This window comes from Raphanus sativus, chromosome 4 (genome assembly GCF_000801105.2).
Source record: "Raphanus sativus cultivar WK10039 chromosome 4, ASM80110v3, whole genome shotgun sequence".
NCBI lineage: Eukaryota > Viridiplantae > Streptophyta > Magnoliopsida > Brassicales > Brassicaceae > Raphanus > Raphanus sativus.
Genome location: NC_079514.1, coordinates 30,452,052 through 30,470,848, shown reverse-complemented (window position 1 = coordinate 30,470,848; position 18,797 = coordinate 30,452,052). Strand labels below are relative to the sequence as shown.

General features: G+C 37.6%; 5 protein-coding genes across 5 annotated transcripts; all 5 read right to left on the bottom strand.

The window, feature by feature from the left end:
- Positions 1–3,699: 3,699 nt before the first annotated feature.
- On the bottom strand, positions 3,700–4,371 carry LOC130511280 (secreted RxLR effector protein 161-like). Its single transcript, XM_057008193.1, has one exon. The coding sequence runs from the start codon at positions 4,369–4,371 to the stop codon at positions 3,700–3,702; it is 672 nt and encodes a 223-aa protein (XP_056864173.1).
- A 2,360-nt stretch (positions 4,372–6,731) lies between these two features.
- Positions 6,732–7,454, bottom strand: LOC130511279 (uncharacterized). Its single transcript, XM_057008192.1, has 2 exons — positions 7,220–7,454; positions 6,732–7,159 (listed from the first exon to the last, which is right to left on the bottom strand). The coding sequence occupies exons 1-2, from the start codon at positions 7,452–7,454 to the stop codon at positions 6,732–6,734; spliced, it is 663 nt and encodes a 220-aa protein (XP_056864172.1).
- A 4,166-nt stretch (positions 7,455–11,620) lies between these two features.
- On the bottom strand, positions 11,621–15,952 carry LOC130510614 (protein ALP1-like). The gene is made up of 6 exons (XM_057007077.1): positions 15,876–15,952; positions 15,686–15,781; positions 15,270–15,338; positions 14,728–14,849; positions 14,403–14,476; positions 11,621–12,958 (listed from the first exon to the last, which is right to left on the bottom strand). Exons 5-6 carry the CDS (start codon positions 14,412–14,414, stop codon positions 11,750–11,752), a joined length of 1,221 nt encoding a protein of 406 aa, XP_056863057.1. The 5' UTR covers positions 14,415–14,476; positions 14,728–14,849; positions 15,270–15,338; positions 15,686–15,781; positions 15,876–15,952; the 3' UTR covers positions 11,621–11,749.
- LOC130494594 (uncharacterized) lies at positions 13,081–14,345 on the bottom strand. The gene is made up of 2 exons (XM_057007079.1): positions 13,915–14,345; positions 13,081–13,836 (listed from the first exon to the last, which is right to left on the bottom strand). The coding sequence occupies exons 1-2, from the start codon at positions 14,128–14,130 to the stop codon at positions 13,210–13,212; spliced, it is 843 nt and encodes a 280-aa protein (XP_056863059.1). The 5' UTR covers positions 14,131–14,345; the 3' UTR covers positions 13,081–13,209.
- A 748-nt stretch (positions 15,953–16,700) lies between the features above and the next one.
- Positions 16,701–18,510, bottom strand: LOC108853444 (thaumatin-like protein). Its single transcript, XM_018626856.2, has 4 exons — positions 18,430–18,510; positions 18,112–18,339; positions 17,371–17,597; positions 16,701–17,137 (listed from the first exon to the last, which is right to left on the bottom strand). Exons 1-4 carry the CDS (start codon positions 18,500–18,502, stop codon positions 16,883–16,885), a joined length of 783 nt encoding a protein of 260 aa, XP_018482358.2. The 5' UTR covers positions 18,503–18,510; the 3' UTR covers positions 16,701–16,882.
- Between the last annotated feature and the right edge of the window lie 287 nt (positions 18,511–18,797).

Genomic DNA, 18,797 nt, shown 5'->3' with positions numbered 1-18,797 from the left:
TCCCTAAGAAGGCACATAGTCGTCTGGGACAGCATACCTTCAACTACCATACCAGAAAGATGGGATGAGATAATGGAGCCTTTTCTCGAGATGGTCCCTTATCTGATTGTGGAGTGCGGAGACCAGATGCATGGGTTGGAGCGATACACTTATGAGAGACTCCTCAAAGATGTACCCACGGCCAACAATGGTGATTGTGGCGTGTACGCTGCAAAGTACATTGAATGTCATGCTCTTGGGGTCCCCTTTAGCCCTAAAGACTTTGCTAGGTCCAATGCGAAGACTATGAGGGATACTATGGCTTTGGCTATATGGACGGAGCTTGTTGATCAGCATCTGAAAGATAATGAGGATGGTGGTATGTTTGTAGGCATGTATGATTAGATACACAAATCAATTTGTATAGATTTTTTAACTGTATAGATTTTTTAACTTGTATAGATTTTTTAACTTGTATAGATACACAAATCAATTTGTATATTTGAACTATTTGTATACACAAATCTATTTGTATATTTGAACTATTTGTTTACACAAATCTATTTGTATGTTTGTGGGCATGTATGATTTATTTGATTTTCTAACTTGTATAGATTTTCTAACTTACAAATAAGTCGTCTGGAAGGTTTTCCAGCTGGACGACTTACAAATAAGTCGTCTGGAAGGTTTTCCAGCTGGACGACTTACAAATAAGTCGTCTGGAAGGGTTTTCCAGCTGGACGACTTACAAATAAGTCGTCTGGAAGGTTTTCCAGCTGGACGACTTACAAATAAGTCGTCTGGAAGGTTTTCCAGCTGGACGACTTACAAATAAGTCGTCTGGAAGGTTTCCAGCTGGACGACTTACAAAAATACACTTGAAGGGATAGTAGAAGGTAGTCTAAACACTGGACGACTTAAATACACTGGACGACTTAAATACACTGGACGACTTCGTAAAAGGTCGTCTAAAAAAATACACTTGAAGGGATAGTAGAAGGTAGTCTAATACACTGGACGACTTCGTAGAAGGTAGACGAAACACTGGACGACTTAGAAATCATTCTCCATACACTGCATGTAACTTAAAAATCATCTGCAAATATTCAAAATAAAACACATTAGTAAACATAGAGAAAATGAAGAAGTTCAACAAACATTATCGCAGACGACTTAGATTTAAGTCGTCCAGAAGACTTAAAGGTAAGTCGTCTAAAGAGGTCACTTTTGCAATTGAAAATTAAAAGGGACGACTTAATTCTAAGTCGTCCGGCTTTGTTTGTTAAAAAAAAAAATTCAGACGACTTATATATAAGTCGTCTACGAAAAACGGGCTAGTTTTGCATTTGACCGAATCGTGTCAGATCTTTGACTATTTCTGGACGACTTATAAATCAGTCGTCTCTGGAAAGTAAAAATTTCAATATTTTATTCAAACTAGACGACTTACACGTAAGTCGTCCCAGGTTAGTTTTGTAATTGAAAAATAAAACTTGAAATTTAACTTTCTCCAGACGACTTAACTAAAAGTCGTCCAGCTAGACGACTTAATTTAAGGTCGTCCGGGATAAGCAAGGTTTGGACGACTTAATTGGGAAAAATTCTGGACGACTTTGCTTTCCCCGGACGACTTTAAATTAAGTCTTCTGACGGGACGACTTTATATTATGTCGTCTGGTAAAAATTAAATTATGAAGTTTTATTTTTCAACTACAAAACTAACCTAAGACGACTTACACGTAAGTCGTCTAGTTTAATAAAATATTGAAATTTTAACTTTCCGAGAGACGACTGAATTATAAGTCGTCCAGAAATAGTCAAAGATCTGACACGATTCGGTCAAATGCAAAACTAGCCTGTTTCTCGTAGACGACTTATATATAAGTCGTCTGGACTGTTTTTTTTCACCAAACAAAGCTGGACGACTTAGTTTAAGTCGTCCGTTTGACCAGAAGACTCATCAGTAAGTCTTCTACATACAGATGACTTACTTGTAAGTCTTCTACGCGAACAGATTTTGAAAAAAATTCAAATTCGTACCTTCAACTAGGTGAGATGACTTTGTTTGCACACAGGGTCTTCTCCAACCACCCAGAACCTCAAACGAAAGCAACCGTAAGTCAAAACGAAAGAAATATGGCTCCAAACAATTTTGAATCAAAAGCTTCAGTTTTTTGGATGAATATGGAGAGAAAGTGAAAGAAATGTTGTTTTTAGTTCATAACAATTGAAACAGAGAGAGTGTAAAGAGATTTACGTGCATTAAAGGGCATTAAAAGCTCCAAACAGTTCGTACAAGGTTGTTCCCACTATTCATGGCAGTGGCAATATTGTAAATACTTGAAGAAAATGAGGTTGAGACAGTAAAGAAGCCATTTTCGAAAAAAAAAAAAAAAAAGGGTTAATGGCATTTTCGTAGATAAAATGCAGATGTGGGGTTAAAAACTCAAAAAAAAAATGAGTCAAAAGAAAAGGTTAGTTTTCTGTTTGAATTCAAGTTTTGAGTCACTTTTGCAATAACCCCTTAAATTTTTTACCCTTCACTCTCCTCATTAATGAAACGGTAATGTCATGTGCTTTGGATTTTGTTGATTTGTTTTGATAGATTTTTCGAATGCTATCGTATTCAAAAACTAAAATCCTGGTATTAATACCGATTTCGGTTTAAAATAGATATTTAATTTAATTTAATTTCCTGTTTAATCGAATATTAGTCCAGTCTTTGATATTCCTGGTTTTAAACCAATTTTGTAATGTTTTGGATAATGTAACCCAGAAATTATTAAAATTAATTTAGTAGTCTAAACTTTTAAGAGTTCGCGTAGCGTTCACATACTGCAATTAAATCCACATCGATCAGCGTATTTATATAGTTAGAGTGGAAACTTTAAAAAAATAATAATGTTGGGATTAATTTTTACGAATGATTCAAAATTTTCCCTTTCGTTTTTTTAAAACAATTATAGACAATTAAAAATGATAAACAATGCAATAAACACAGAGCCGAATATATTATTAAATATTTGATTTTATTATTCTTAATTTTGAAACAGTAGTTAAAGAACACAAGCAACGACTCAATAATACAATGTAACTGTAAAGGAAGGTTTGACCCAAAAAAATATAGAATCACAAGCCAACAAGAATTCAAACAAACACACTTAACAAGAAGTCCTTCTCTTATTATTCAATCAAGCAAGCTTTAGTACAATATCAAAAGCTTCAATCACAAACTCGTATCATCAAACATCATCACAACATTCTCTTATATAGAGATTTTTATTTTCCTAATCCTATTTGATATTACAAATCCAAAACCTCAACATATTAGGATTAGGTCAAGATACTTGTTCACTAAGCTTTCTTATTCTTTAAGCTTAAGTCAACATTCTCCCCCTTAATCTTAAAGCCATCTTCACAAACTTCTTGAACTCCAATAAGAATTCTCATCTCTCTGAACTTTATTCTACCAAGTGATTTGGTGAGAGTGTCAGCTCTTTGTTCACTTCCCGGAATGTGTTCCACATCAACTTGCTCGTTCTCCACGCACTCTCGAATAAAATGAAACCTTCTGTGCATATGTTTACTCCGACCATGAAACACAGGGTTTCTAGTTAACGCAATCGCAGACTTATTATCAACTCTAATGACCACACGCTTGCTGGCTTCTCCCACAACTTCACTTAACAATTCCTGCAACCAAATGGCCTGTTTTGCAGCCTATGTAGCTGCCATGAACTCAGCTTCACAGCTAGACAAAGCCACTATCTCTTGCTTAGTTGAGCACCAGGTTATCGGACTGTTACCAAGATAAAACACGTGACCCGTTGTGCTTTTTCCATCGTCATTGTCCACGTTATGTGAACTGTCACTGAACCCTTCTAGCTTTAAACCTCTGTTTCTTTCAAACCGAAGACCAAGCGTGCTCGTTCCTTTTAGATACCACAATATCATCTTTAACGCAGCGCCGTGTGAGATACGTGGTTCCTGCATATATCGACTTAGAACTCCAACTGAGAAAGATAGATCAGGACGTGTATGTAGAAGATATCTGAGACCACCGATGGTCCTTCGATACTCCTTTTCATCGATTCTTTCTTCAGTGAGAGTCCTTGAGAACTTAGCATTCATCTCCATTGGTACCTGAGTAGGATTACAAGCATCCATTCCAGTTTCTTCTAGAATCTTCTGTGCATATCTATCTTGTTTCAAGATGATTCCATTGTTACTCTGATGCACCTCGATCCCTAGATAGTAAGTCAAGAGACCAAGGTCACTCATATCAAACTTCTTAGCCATCTCTGTTTTGAAGTTTAATATTGATTTCACGGAGGAGCCTGTGACAAGTAAATCATCAACGTACACAACTACTACAAGTAACTCTCCGTTCATCTCCTTCTGGTACAAAGATGGCTCCTTAGTACATCTCTGAAACTGAAGCCCTCGCAATATCTGATTCAGCTTAATGTTCCAGGCTCGAAGAGCCTGTTTCAAACCGTACAAGGCTTTCTTAAGTCTATAGACCTTATGTTCTTGTCCACGCACAACAAACCCCTCAGGTTGCTCTACATAAACTTCTTCTTTCAACTCTCCATTGAGAAACGCGGTCTTCACGCAAGATGATGGATTTCCCATCCTTTCTCAGCTGCTAAAGCAATGATCATTCGAATAGTCTCGATCCGAGCCACTGGAGCAAAAACTTCATCGTAGTCTATGCCGTGCCTCTGAACATAACCCTTTGCCACTAGCCTAGCCTTAAACTTACTGATGCTTCCGTCTGCGTTTCTCTTTATTTTAAACACCCATTTAAGCCCTATAGGCTTTACTCCCACCGGAAGCTCCACTAGTTCCCAAGTATCATTCTTTTCGATAGAGAAGATCTCGTCCCTACACGCATCAACCCACACTTCCAACTCCTTTGCTTCATCGAAACTCCATGGTTCATCATTTATCACCATCAGCAAACGCTCACATTCAACTTCAGCCAAAGTAATATAGTCATCAAGATATGCAGGAGTTGTGGTTACTCTCTGTGATCTTCTCAATGGTGCTTGTACTTCATTATTCTCTTCATTACCTTCTTCTTCTTCTTCGTTATCCTCATCAATAGATTCATCTTCTTCTTCATCATCAAGGTTGATAAGTTCTTTAGTATCATCTTTTATTCTTTTTACTTGGACAACTAGTTTCTCGTCATGCTCTGTTTTCTCTGTTTCACTCCAATCCCACTCCTTTGTTTCGTCAAATATAACATCTCGGGAGACAATAATACGCTTAGTCGATGGATCAAAGAGACGATATGCTTTAGACCCTGGTTCTGTTCCTAGATGCACGAGTATTCTTGTTCTATCATCGAGTTTCTTTCTTCCTGCATTAGTTGTCCTTGCATAACATACGCAGCCAAAAACACGCAGATGAGTGAGACTTGGCTTTCTCGACTTTAGAGCTTCGTATGGTGTCTTTCCTTCCAGTGATCGAGTCGCCACTCGGTTGATCAGATATGTAGAATGCCTCACTGCCTCTCCCCATAGTATATTAGGTAAATGCATATGTTTTAACATACTTCTTGTCATCTCTAAGAGAGTCCTGTTACGGCGTTCTACTACTCCATTCTGCTGCGGGGAATAGGGCGCCGTAAGATGTCGTTTGATTCCATTTTCCTCACAATATGCTCTAAAATCATTAGACAAGAACTCTCCACCTTGATCTGTCCTAAAGGTTTTGATCTTACTCTGTGTTTCTTGCTCTACCATCTTCTTGAATTGTTTGAATTTTTCAAACGCCCCACTCTTTACATTCAACAAGATTGTCCACATGTATCTTGTATGATCATCAATTAGTACAAAGACGTAACGCTTCTGTGCTGCTGTTGATGGTGAGATAGGTCCACATAAATCTCCATGAATTAACTCAAGTGGCTCAGATGCTCGATATAAGGTTGCTTGTGGGAATGGTCTCCTTGTTTGTTTTCCAAGTAAACAAGATATGCAGGTTTCTTCTTTAGATGTGATCTTAGGTACGCCAATGACTAGGTCTTTCTCGACCATCATCCTAAGTTTCTCGGTGTTGATGTGACCTAGACGGGCATGCCATATAGATGATTCATTCCTTGAAGAAACTTGCAAACACTGAATCTCATCAGTTTGCAAAGTAACCTTATATAGTCTGTTCTTTGATCGTTTTGTGCTCACCATTAGTGCTCCTGATCGATCGTACATCATCAGTGTATCACCTTTTAAACGGACTTCACATCCAACCTCAGTAGCTTGTCCTAAGCTTACTTTATTGCTCTTTAATCCTGGAATGAAGTAGACATTATCCAGGACTTTCTTCTTGCCATTCTCAAACGTAAAACGAACTGAACCTCTTCCTTTTATATCAATACGCGAGTCATCCCCAAACCTCACCTTGCCTATAATAGTTTCATCGATCTCTTGGAAGAACAATCGGTTTCCACTCATATGGTTACTCGCTCCATTGTCGAGATACCATACGTTTATTGTGTCCATATCAGCTTCAAACACGGTAGGGTTGACTCTGTTCTCATTGAGATAGATCACTTCGTTCATCATCAATTTGTCAGCCTCATGAGTATCATCATCATTCTTCTCAACAGTTTCTTGGAGCTTAAGATGCTTATCTGGACAATCAGATGCATAATGACCCTGTTTTTCACATCGGAAACAGGTAATGTGGGAAAGATCTCCATTAGATCGAAGCTTATAAGCTTCTCTCTGGCTTTGGAAAGATCCTTAACGACCACGACCTCTTCCCCTCCATGGTGTACGACCACCACGACCTCTGCGTTTTCCATATCCTCCATAGTTCTCTGAGTCTGCATACATTAGTTTTGTCTGATCATCACCTGCATCATCTTCTTCCTCCTCTGAGATTCTTTCTTCATAAACCTTAAGCCGACCAACAATGTCTTCAAAGCTTGTTGTTTTCAAGTCAAGCATCTGTTCAATAGAGGCAACGATCTGAATATACCTTTTTCTAGGTAGGCTTTTCAAGAATTTCTTCACCAATTTAGGCTCGTCTATTATTTCTCCTAGTGCAGCTGCCTTAGAGGTGATTTCTGATAGCTTTCCAACAAATACGTCTATGGTATCTCCGTCCTTCATCTTGGTTCTATCGAACTCTGCCATCAACGTCTGCAGTCTTGCTTCTCTTACCCTCTCTGCTCCAAGATTTCAAGCCTTTATTGCGTCCCACACACCTTTAGCTGTATGCAAGTTACCTATCTGCAATACCAAAGCTTCTGGTACTGACTGAAACAGGTAGGCTATTGCCATATTATTTTTCTTCTCATCCTTTGTTCCAGGATCGATCACCTCCCATACCTCACTCACCTTAAGTGCAATCTTCATCTTCATACTCCATACGGTATAATTTGAAGAAGTTAACATCGGAAACTTTACAGCGGGAGGACCACCTTCTTTCGTCGTAACAGGATCATCTTTAATATCTGCCATGGTCGTGGATGTCTTGTATTAGGTCTGCAAGAATTCTTTGTATGGCTCTGATACCAAATATAGAATCACAAGCCAACAAGAACTCAAACAAACACACTTAATAAGAAGTCCTTCTCTTATTATTCAATCAAGCAAGCTTTAGTACAATATCAAAAGCTTCAATCACAAACTCGTATCATCAAACATCATCACAACAATTCTCTTATATAGAGATTTCTATTTTCCTAATCCTATTTGATATTACAAATCCAAAACCTCAACATATTAGGATTAAATCAAGATACTTGTTCACTAAGCTTTCTTATTCTTTAAGCTTAAGTCAACAAGAAAGCAAGCAAATGTAAATAAAAGGACTCGAGACGAGCCAAGGGACATCATTAAATGTATTGCTTCACGAGTTCAATTAATTTCCCAAGATCAACTCCAACTACTCTAGCCACCTCGTTTCCGCCTTTAAAGATAATAGTGTGTTAGATTCGAGTTAATTATGGGCTTCCAACTTAAAATCAATTGGCAATTAATGGATTGGTCTAACCCTTTATATAGTAGTAGATTAATTCTTATATTTCTGATGTGGGATGTTTCTCATCAATACCCTCCTTCACGCTCAGACATCTAGGTCTGAAGCGTGGACAAAGTGGAAATAATATCCACAGAGGACCCAACATCGGTGTAGTAGTAGTAGTAAATTAGCTCAAAGAATCTTATCGCTCTGATACTATGTTAGATTCGGGTTAATTATGGGCTTCCAACTTAAAACCAATTGATAATTAGTGGATTGACCCTAACTCTTTATATATTAGTTACCCTTTATATATTAGTTAATGTCCCTTAGAATTTCCGATGTGGGATGTAATATCCTTAATATAGTGGTTGGCATCGCGCGTATGGCGTAACATTCTGCAATGTTTGCAACCTGATCAACGTCCAGGGTGTAGAATTTGAAGCCGTCCGTGAAGTCGAAGGCGAGTCTGTCAAACATAGGGCTCATGACGCGACATGGGCCGCACCAGTCGGCTGTGAACATAACCATGACTGGAACTTCGGAGTCGATTACAAGTGAATCTCATTCCGATCCAGAGATCTTGTGTACTACTACACACGTCAATGGACAAACAAAGAGTTGAAGCGCTATAAATCAATGCAACAATAAAGGAAAATTTTAAGGAAAAAATCAATTTTGATCAAGTTACCCTTAAGCTTGGTGGACATGACCAAGCCATCGTTAGTCGGTAGAGATGATGACACGTAAGTCTTGATCAAGGCGTCGGACTCCGAACACATCCCAATATTAAACCCTAAACACACGAAACATGTTATCGTTGCTACCAAACGGTATAAAACCCCAATCTGCGCCATCGATACTTTCTGATATCACTATGTATTATCTTCCAAGTTCCAACCCGTTTGTAAGTGTTGAACACGACGACGACCTCCTTTCTCTTCTTTCATAAGCGTCCATCAATTACATTAATTAATCACCCACGTTTCTAACGAGACATTTTATATTATCATCTTGGAAGGTAGAAGCTTCTATATAGTCAAATCCTTTATATATTAGTAACACGTAGACATCACTACATTCTCACTCGTCATTCTTAGCTGTCTTTTGTCTTTATCTTTTCCAATTAACACATAAAATACTAAATATAAGTTTCCTATCTTTTTCATATAAAGAATTTCCCTAACATTTGACCAAAAAAAAAAGAATTTCCCTAACATTATCTTATCTTACGCAATTAAAAAGGATATATTTGGCTTCGTTATCCGAAAAATAGAATACATAAATACACGTACATTCATTTACTTGTTGGCATCATCAAGGGCTTAACTCAAACTTTTTCTAAAGCCTATTTTATTACCAAACAAGTAAGACTGGTATAAAACATCCAATATAGAATAATCTATGAAAAGCTTTAACAGTTTTAAAATCTTTGTCAAAATAAAAAATAAAAGCTTTAACAGTTTTAGATAAGAAAAAACACGCAATTGCGTTTTGTGCTCTAGGTAAGTCGGAAATCTTGAAGTTTTGGAATCTCCTTCTTAAAGATGATAACTTCTTTAATTTCTTTGAGAAATTTGGTTATGCCTTGGTTCTTCAATCATAGAGATCATAAATGTGTATTTTGAAGTCTTTGTATGTAAAAGATTAGAACTAGAGCACAAACTCGTTAGAACAACAATGATGTAGACATGTATGAGTTCATGAAAATGGATTTATTCACATGTCATAGCATAAAAATCTTAGAGAAAGAAGAATGATGATTGAACCCAAGTCTAAACGTAGTTCTTGAGAAAAAGATGTAGGTTTATGTATTATATCACACAAATAAGACGGACAAATGAGTCTCCTTTGTATGTTCATTCCGGTCTATGGTCCCATTCCTGATGAGTGGTGTGTTAATTTTACAAGGTTCGAAGCTACACATGATATTTTTCTGTGTTTTGGTTTCAAATGAGTCTCCTTGTATGTTCATTCGGTCTATGGTTCCATTCCTGATAAGTGGTGTGTTAATTTTTCAAGGTTCGAAGCCACCACATGACATTTTCTGTGTTTTGGTTTCATTTACATGATATAGAATTATAAGTTATTACATCTTTTCACTATTCTATCGCAAACATGTTTAACTCTAAAGTTTTAAATAGATGGTCGACCTAAAAGATAAGTGCACTTTAATGACATAGATAGATAAGTTTATCATACTCTCTCTGTTTCATTATAAGTGTCGTTTTAGACTTGTGCACACGGATTAAGAAAATATTTAATTTTGCATATTTTCAATATAAAAACATCATTACCGATACAATTCAACCAATAGAAAAATAGAATGGAGAATAAAGTTAATAAATTTTGTATTGAAACTCTAAAACGACACTTATTTTGCAATGAAAAAAATTCTCTAAAACGACACTTAATATGAAACGGAGAAAGTATTAAACATTTCATCATTTACAGAAATCTGGATGTTACCATTTTTTTACCTTTGATATTCTAAAAATAGTAAAATACTACCTCAACTCCTTTTTATATATTGGAGATTTAATACTGGTTGTTTACTTTGTTTTGGGATTATAGCAAGTAAAACCGCATTCATTTGTTAACTTAGTAAAGCTGAATTTTATTTCCCAGATAATATGATTGACAGTCCATCTGACATCTCGCAACATCTCACATCTCAGAGGATGTAATATGAGGTTCACACGCATCTCAAAAAAGAAAAACAATATATTAGTATTATTTCTTTGAACCTATTTCGTTAAAGTTCAGTGGAGTGAACCTGTTTCTTAACTATTCTGCGGGCCCTACGACATGTAGCGGCCCGCGATTGGTTCGATTATTATTACTACTTCTGTTCTTGAAAATAAGATTTTTTAGATTTTAGTTTTGTTCCATAATGATAGACTTTCTATATTTTTAAGGTACCTTTTGAAAGTGTATAATAAATATAAATAAAAAGTTTAATTGAAAACATTGATTGTTTTCTTAATATGCATGAATTGTCTAGAAAATCTTATTTTCAGGAACGGATGGAGTATTATTTTTTTTATTAAAAAGTCAAAAAGTAAAAAAAAAAAAAGTTTTGTGAACCTCTCCATGAGGTTCACCAATGGAGATGCTCTTATATATAAAAAAGAAGTTATATAAATCACACGTTCTTTTTTTTTTTTTTTTGATCAAAGCCCTGTTCGTTTGGTTGCCGCCGGTTTCAGCGTCAGCGTCGGCGTCGGCGTCGGCGTCAGCGGCTGCGTCAAACTCATTATCTGATGTTCGTTTGGTTGCCGCTGACGCTGACGCCGACGCCGACGCTGACGCTGATTGTTGTTCGTTTCGAAGACGCAGGAAATTGACGCAGCCGCATGACGCAGCCGCATGACGCTGTTTTAGATTGTTCGTTTGATTGACGCTGCGACTATTTTCATTTATTCATATTTTATTTTTAAAAATTTGTAAAATTGTATTTTAAATAAATAAAATGTAGTTTAAATATATTTACATCCATAAGAATATTATGTTTAATTGGTAATAATTTTTTGGTCAAATATAAAAATATAAAAATATTTGATGTCATAAATTATAAGCTAAATAAAAATAAAAATAATACATCAAATCATATTAAAAAAATTTATATTGAAGAAATATGATAAAATCATACATTTAATTTTCGGAATTATCATTTCAAACAAATAAGGCAAATATGTTTTACAGATAAAAGAAACATGAAATTAAGTTGGTTGATAAAAAAAATATTACAGCAAGTCTTAAAAAAAAATCAAATCATTAACTAAAACATGATTTAATATGGTAAACGACCTCTACCAAATCCATTTGTGATGTTATCACGCAAAGCCTCCATTGATGTATCACCTCTCGGTTCATATTCAATATGTCCACCACCATCATCATCATCACCTTCTTCTTCTTCTTCTTCTTCTTCTTCATCACCATCATGAGCTTCTTCTACTCCAACATCAACATTTTCCCATTCTAAAAAATCTTGATCATCCCGATGTGAATCACGTATGAAGTTGTGTAATGCCATCGTCGCTGTCACCAACTTAATCCACTTGACCAGACCATACTTTGGATGCTTACGGTCCAAAATCCTCCATTTTGCTTTCCATACTCCAAATGTCCTCTCAATGTATGATCGCAGACTTGAATGCCTTTTGTTAAACAGCTCTCGTGCACTAACTGGTGGTCCTCCTCTCTGAAATTGAGGAATATGATATCGCATATTACGATGCGGACCAAGATACCCTGTCCTGGTCGAGTATCCGGAATCAACTAGGTAGTACTTTCCAGGAGGAGGATGTGGGAAAGAAGCCTCATTCCTCGCACAATGAGTCAAGACTTTTGAATCATGTGCTCTACCAGGTACTCCAACATATGCATATATGAACTTCATATCGAAGTTACATATGGCGAGAACATTCATTGTAACTCCTTTTCTACCATTATATGCTTCTGCATTCTGACTTGGAGGACGAACCGGGACATGCGTTCCATCAAGTGCTCCGACACAATCTTTGAAATGAGGCCAATACTGACGATCATTCCTCACAACAGGACTTACTCTTTCAAACTCGCCTTCTTGTGGTCTTAGTGTATCTGCTGCAAACTTGAGAAGAGCACATAAGACATCATCAAGCTTCCTTTGTACCGTATCCAATGATCTTTGATACCTTGAAGCAATAACCCGCTTAGTCTTGTCTTGACCAACAACCTCAAGAAACATTGCAACAGATTCCTCAAGGTAGACGTTGTGAGACTCTTTCAATCCATATTGCTCAGTTAGCAACTTACACAAAGCTTTAAAAGTTCTCTGATGCATCCGAAGAATATCATAGCACTGCTGATCAGATTCATACATAAGCTGTTGAACATAACGCCATCCTGCTCCTCTATCTGTTCGATGACTCACTCTCTCAGTAGCCACATCAAACAAGCCAAGCTCATCGTCATAATCACCATCCTCATCTTCCAATATCCATCTTTTAATCATCTGCAAAACATTGAATATAATCATAGTCAGAAACAGTCATGTTATATAACAGTAACAGTTTTAGTGACAACAAGCTGTAATAAAAGTAACAAGCAACCATACTAAACTTAAACTTAAGTTCCATATATATATATAAAGCCATAAAAGTAACAAGTTTCTTACAGAGATCAAGACCAACAAGATAACAAAAGACTCATAAAAGTCAGACCAACAAGATCACAAAAGAAGACTAGTCCTAAGCTCCATACTAGTCAATCAAAACGCTTTTTCTTAGTCCTAAGCTCTAGAAATTTGATCTTAGCTTCATCTGTTTTCATTGTAACAAAGGCCCTACGGTTCTCTTCACTATCTATAAGCAGTTCCATTGCTGCTTCATACAATGGCGACCACTCTTCCACTCCGGGAAGTGCAGACAAAATCTCTAGCACATTCTCAATGGAGATCACTCTCTGTCTCTCTTCACGCTCCACTCTCTGTCTCTCTTCACGCTCCAACATCTGCTCTGCTATCCTATTCTTCACCACAATAGCATCAGTCCTTTTGTCACAAGCTTCTACAACCATGTCTTTCTCCTTACGCCTTCTTTTTGCTCTTGAACTTCCGCCGGAATGAGTCTGAGCTGTTGGCTGAGTTTGGCGTTGGGTTTGTGTCTGAGCTGGTGGCTGAGTTTCTGTCTCCAATGCTTGAGGCTCTGCTGTTGGCTGAGAATCAGCTTCCTCATCACCATCATCTCCACCCACTCTAGAGTTCAAACTTGCTTCTCCATGTTGAGCACTCCATCCTTCAGCTCCAGTTATTACTACGGCACCAAATTCTGCTTCATACATATCCATGTTGTCAATCTCTTTGCACGCGGATTTTCTAATCCCAGGACACTCCTGTATAACAAAAAAAAAATCAATGATCAGTCACAAGCCCTGTCCTGTTTACAAAAAAAAATGAGTTGTGTAACTGACCTTTTCACGTTCATTCCACCAATCATCTGACATGAGAATTCTTCCCATGTTGTCATACCCAAGCCCTGTCCTGTTTTGAGTCAGCGCCTTAATCTTGATGTATTTCTTCCTACTGGTGTCGTACTTGTTCTTAAAGTCTCTCTTCCAATCGGAAAATCCCTTCTTAAACCTCAGCTCAAATGCATTCATGATGTTCTGTTTCCCTACTTTATTCATGCCTGTAGCACCCTTATTTCCTTTTCTTCTCTCTTCCGCGTACAGTTGAAAAAAATACCTAGTTTCTTCGGGAGTCCAAGTCTAAAACACACCAACCAATTCTCAATAAAACTTAAACACAAAAGAACAGGCAAGAGATAAATATATTCTCAAACACAGACCTAAAGACAGTTCCATACAACCTAAAGACAGTTCCAGACAACCAGACAGTTCCATCTTAAACTAAAGCAACTCCACGTGAATAAAGAAAGACTAATGTGAGAGAGCCTTACATCTTTTGCCATCTTAAAAAGTGAGAGGAACAACGTCAGAGAGTGAGCTTGAGAGTGTGAGCTTAAGTGTGAGCCTGCAAAAAAAAAATATATATGTCATGTATAATTTCACATCACACGAGTACGTATCACTAATATATTAATCCCTTCCAATATCTATCATGTATAATTTCAAATAAAAAATGGCTCAAGGATATAAGCTTCACATCACAAGATTCACAACAATCATCATGTATAATTTCAGTCAACCAAGGAACGATAAAAGAACTACGGAAACAAGAAGAGAAAGATGCTTTGGCTTTGGTTTCACAGAGAGGAACCTTACAAGAGTGTGAGCTTGAGAGAGAGAGAGCTGGAGAGGCGTCAGAGAAGGAGAGAGCTGGAGAATCTGAGTTGTAATGCTTCAAGTATCTGAGCTTGGAGAGAGTGAGCTTAATACGAGAGAACCTGCAAAGACAACATAAAGAATAACCACAAGAGATTAAAACAACATAAGACACAATTACATAACATGTCTTTGAAATAGCACAATGAGAACAGTGAAGAATAATAAAGAGGAGTTTTTTTTTTCCACACAGACTTGCAGAGACACAAACAGACTGACACTAAAGAACCAAACTCATAAGTATAATGAAAATAAGAGATATTGATCACGAATATTGTGATATTTTGGTGTGTTAATAAATCATTAGTCATATTTTTTTAAATAATTAAACCACTTTGTGAAACCAATCTAAACCCTCTCTTCTTCCACTAAGATCACTAAGAGTTTGCAACTTTCATAAACGTTCGCAAATTCAAAAGTAAACCCTGAGCCAAGCAGTGAAGAACATCCAGTATCAATAAGCAAGCAGTAAATAATCTTACCAAAACACAGAAGAGAGAGAGGGAGAGGGAGAGCTGCGGCAAAGAAGAGAGAGAGAGAGCTCTGAAGACCTGTGGAAGATGATAACAAGAGGAAAGAGAAGAGTCAAAATCAGTATCAAAATCAATGAAGGTTATGACTTATATACAAGCAACAGATCACTAAAAAAAAAACATAAGAAAAGCTAAAGATCACTAAACAACAGGAAGCTATATAAAAAAAACATAAGAAAAACTAGGTAAGCTCACATACAAAGAGGAGTTTCAAACACAGAGAGAAAAACTCAGAAGTTCTGAGGAAGAGCTAGAAACAAGAACTCGTGACCTCATCTTGCAACAAAACAAGCCTAATGGTGGTACCTCTATATGATCATCAAACAGAGAACTTTCAACAAAATCAGAACGTTCTGTAATCTTACCAAAACAAAGAAGAGAGGGTGTGCGTCTGAGATCGGGAGAGAGAGCGAGCGTTGCGTTGGAGAGAGAGCTCGAGCTGCGGCAAAGAAGAGAGAAACCTATGTTACACAAACACAAACACAAACACAAGTACTTATAAATACAGTTTGGGATTGAAACCAAATAACAAGTACTTCAAGAACATATACATACCTGAGAGTTTTGGTGTTCCCAAATGCTTCAAGAACTGAGAGATGATTCCTTGGGCGCCGTTCCTGTCCAGCTATTACATAAACCCATTACAAAAGCATCAGTAAAGCATCAACATCAGATGATGGGTTTGGTCGACACATTACAATCCGAGACACATACTTTGTATCAGACACATACTTTGTAACCCATCTCAAAGACACATACTTTGTATCAGACATACAATCCGAGAACATACCTCAACAAGAAAAGGAAGTGATGGGTTTGGTCGAGCTCGAGATGGGTATGGAGAAGAGAGAGCTTGAGATGAGATGAGCTGGGAGATGGGTAGATCGAGAGAGAGAGCTCTGCAATAGATAGATCGAGAGAGAGAGCTCGGAGTTCGTCGGAGATCGAGAGAGAGAGAGCTCGGAGTTCACCGGAGATCGAGAGAGAGAGGTTGAGATGTCGGAGATTGAGAGAGAGAGAGAGAGCTCTGCGAGACGAGATGGATCCAGAGAGAGAGAGAGAGAGAGAGCTCTGCGAGACGAGATGGATCGAGAGAGAGCTCGGAGTTCGCCGAAGTTCGAGAGAGAGAGCTTGAGATGTCGCAGTTCGCCGGAGATCGAGAGAGAGAGAGCTCGGAGTTCGTCGGAGATCGAAAGGTGTTCGTCAGAGATCTCTGGTCGAGTTGCGTCAATGGAAGTTGGAGAGGCGTCAAGCGTCGACTGCGTCAAATATCTTAGGTTTTTTGGGTAATTAGTAAATTAGGTCAAGGGTAATATGGTAATTAGGTTAGGTTGACGCAGCAAATAAGTCGCGACCGCGGGATTTTCTCGGCGTCTGACGCAGGTGCTGGCGTTTAGACGCAGACGCAGCCGCACATACCGGCGTCGATGAAACGAACAAGCTTTGTGCGAGAATCATTGCCGCTGACGCTGACGCCGGACCTGCGGCAACCAAACGAACACGCCTCAAATATAAATCACACGTTCATGAGTACATAATGATGCTTTTCGTTTGGAGCCTTTTTACGCTGAATTGTGACCCCAATTTGACGGACAAAACGTGATGATGTATTCTTTTGCGGAGCAACTGACCAAGGGAGGAGGTGTGTCGTAGGCATAACTGTAATAACTGGGACAAGCCTCTTTAAACAACATAGAGTATGTAGTCCTTTTGCACTTTTCCGGCGTTCCGTACGCATTCCGACAGCAAAACCTGTCGTTATCAAACGCTAAGCAAGCACTCTTGCATGCCACCACTCGTCCTTCTTTGTTCACAACCTAGAAAAAGGCGAAAATTAAAATGGGATCAATATTTCAAAGATCATAGATTATATTTGAATTAGCAAAAAGAAACGTCTCCTTTAATTAGCAAAAGGTGACCATTTTGAGGCTTTAATTAGCAAAAGGTGACCATTTTGAGGTAGCCAGTCGATAATATTTTTCTGTTTTAGATGTGAGTATTTTATATATCCCGGGTATGAAAACAAGAAAAGGTGAGTATGAAGTTATACCTGTAATTCTTCGGGACATGTGGTTTTGAGATCTCTATGGCAACCAAAGATGGTGCATTTGGATGACATGGGCTTCGAGGTCACTGTGACCGGGAGGTTATAACCGTCCACAAGACTAACATCAAAGAAATTGAGTTTCGATTTGTCTGCTTGTACCGCAATTTCGATAAGTGTTGCCGGTGGTTTTCCGATCAACCCGTTACACTCCAAACGTCCATCACAATCACCTAAAATTCATTGTAATACAACAACAATTATACTTCTATAAGCAATATCTTATCAACCATCGTCATGTCCATAATATGTGGGTAAAATAAATGAAAAAACCTCCGAAAAAAATTACTAAAAGAAAATGGTCTGCCCAAGGCCCCAAGCATAATTAAAAAAAGCATAGTTATGAATTTTATGACTATTACACTCTTATCTATAGAGTTGCTATCACTACTAAATAAAAATAAAAATAAAAATAAACCTCCTAATGAGATATGTCGGAGAAAGTCTAAGGCATTAATGTTAACATTTGTGTGATCAAATGCTTGTTTGGTAGAATACTTAACATAAAGGTCTGAATGCTGCTCAGGTATTCAAGTACCCAGGCCAAAACATGTCAAAAACACACTATCATCGTTTCTTACGCTCCATACGTTGTAACCATTTCACATAGAAATTTTGCTTTTAAATAAATATTGTAATTTTTTTTCATATGGTCTATGACACAAAAATAATTGAAATTACAATTACCCGTTTCACAAGCTTGATTCCAATTTGAAGTGAAATCACAGCCTGTTCTAGCCCAAATACGACCATTCCAACCCCAAGGAACATCAATGCGTCTGGTATTTCCGCATGGCAGGTAAAATCCACCGGAGGCCAGCACCGAGTGGCCAGAGTTGGGGGCAACAGCCGGCCAAATGGGAAATGGGCATTTATTTTGCACATAGAATGTTACTTCATGACATGTTACTTTACCTATGAACATATAGCATTGATCATATACAGTCATTACTCATGATAAGATTAAAAATACAAACAATGCGTTTTTGTAAAGGAAAAAATTACCATGTATTATACAACTCCATATAATGAAAAGATGAAATAGGGAGCTAGATTGGATTCTCATTGGCACTTTCATAGGAACTTGGCTGTATCATTAAATGATATTATTTTGAGTATTTATAAGTTACACAAGAGTGATATAGTTTTCAAAAATATTTTATGTTGTTGTCGATCTTAAATTATGCTTAAAGATTAGATTATGGGTAGAGCTAAGGTTTAATCTTTTAAGACACGGGAGTTGATGACGCTTCCGATAGTATTAAAAACTTTTGACTAGTACGACGTTCCTTTTACGAAAATCAATGGAACAATGGAATTGCAAGTGGGTGGGGTGGGGGGGGAGGGGGGGGGGGGTTAATTGGATTCTTTTT

Excerpts from the sequence above, each read along its gene's own strand:
- LOC130511280 (XM_057008193.1), bottom strand. The coding sequence starts at position 4,371 with ATGAACGGAGAGTTACTTGTAGTAGTTGTGTACGTTGATGATTTACTT.
- LOC130511279 (XM_057008192.1), bottom strand. The coding sequence starts at position 7,454 with ATGGCAGATATTAAAGATGATCCTGTTACGACGAAAGAAGGTGGTCCT. Across the intron at positions 7,160-7,219 it reads AGCTTTGGTATTGCAGATAG|AGAGGGTAAGAGAAGCAAGA; the intron begins GTAACTTGCATA and ends ATCTTGGAGCAG.
- LOC130494594 (XM_057007079.1), bottom strand. The coding sequence starts at position 14,130 with ATGAATAAAGTAGGGAAACAGAACATCATGAATGCATTTGAGCTGAGG. Across the intron at positions 13,837-13,914 it reads GGTGGAATGAACGTGAAAAG|GAGTGTCCTGGGATTAGAAA; the intron begins GTCAGTTACACA and ends TTTGTTATACAG.
- LOC108853444 (XM_018626856.2), bottom strand. The coding sequence starts at position 18,502 with ATGAAAGTGCCAATGAGAATCCAATCTAGCTCCCTATTTCATCTTTTC. Across the intron at positions 18,340-18,429 it reads ATGGAGTTGTATAATACATG|GTAAAGTAACATGTCATGAA; the intron begins GTAATTTTTTCC and ends ATATGTTCATAG. Across the intron at positions 17,138-17,370 it reads CATGTCCCGAAGAATTACAG|GTTGTGAACAAAGAAGGACG; the intron begins GTATAACTTCAT and ends GCCTTTTTCTAG.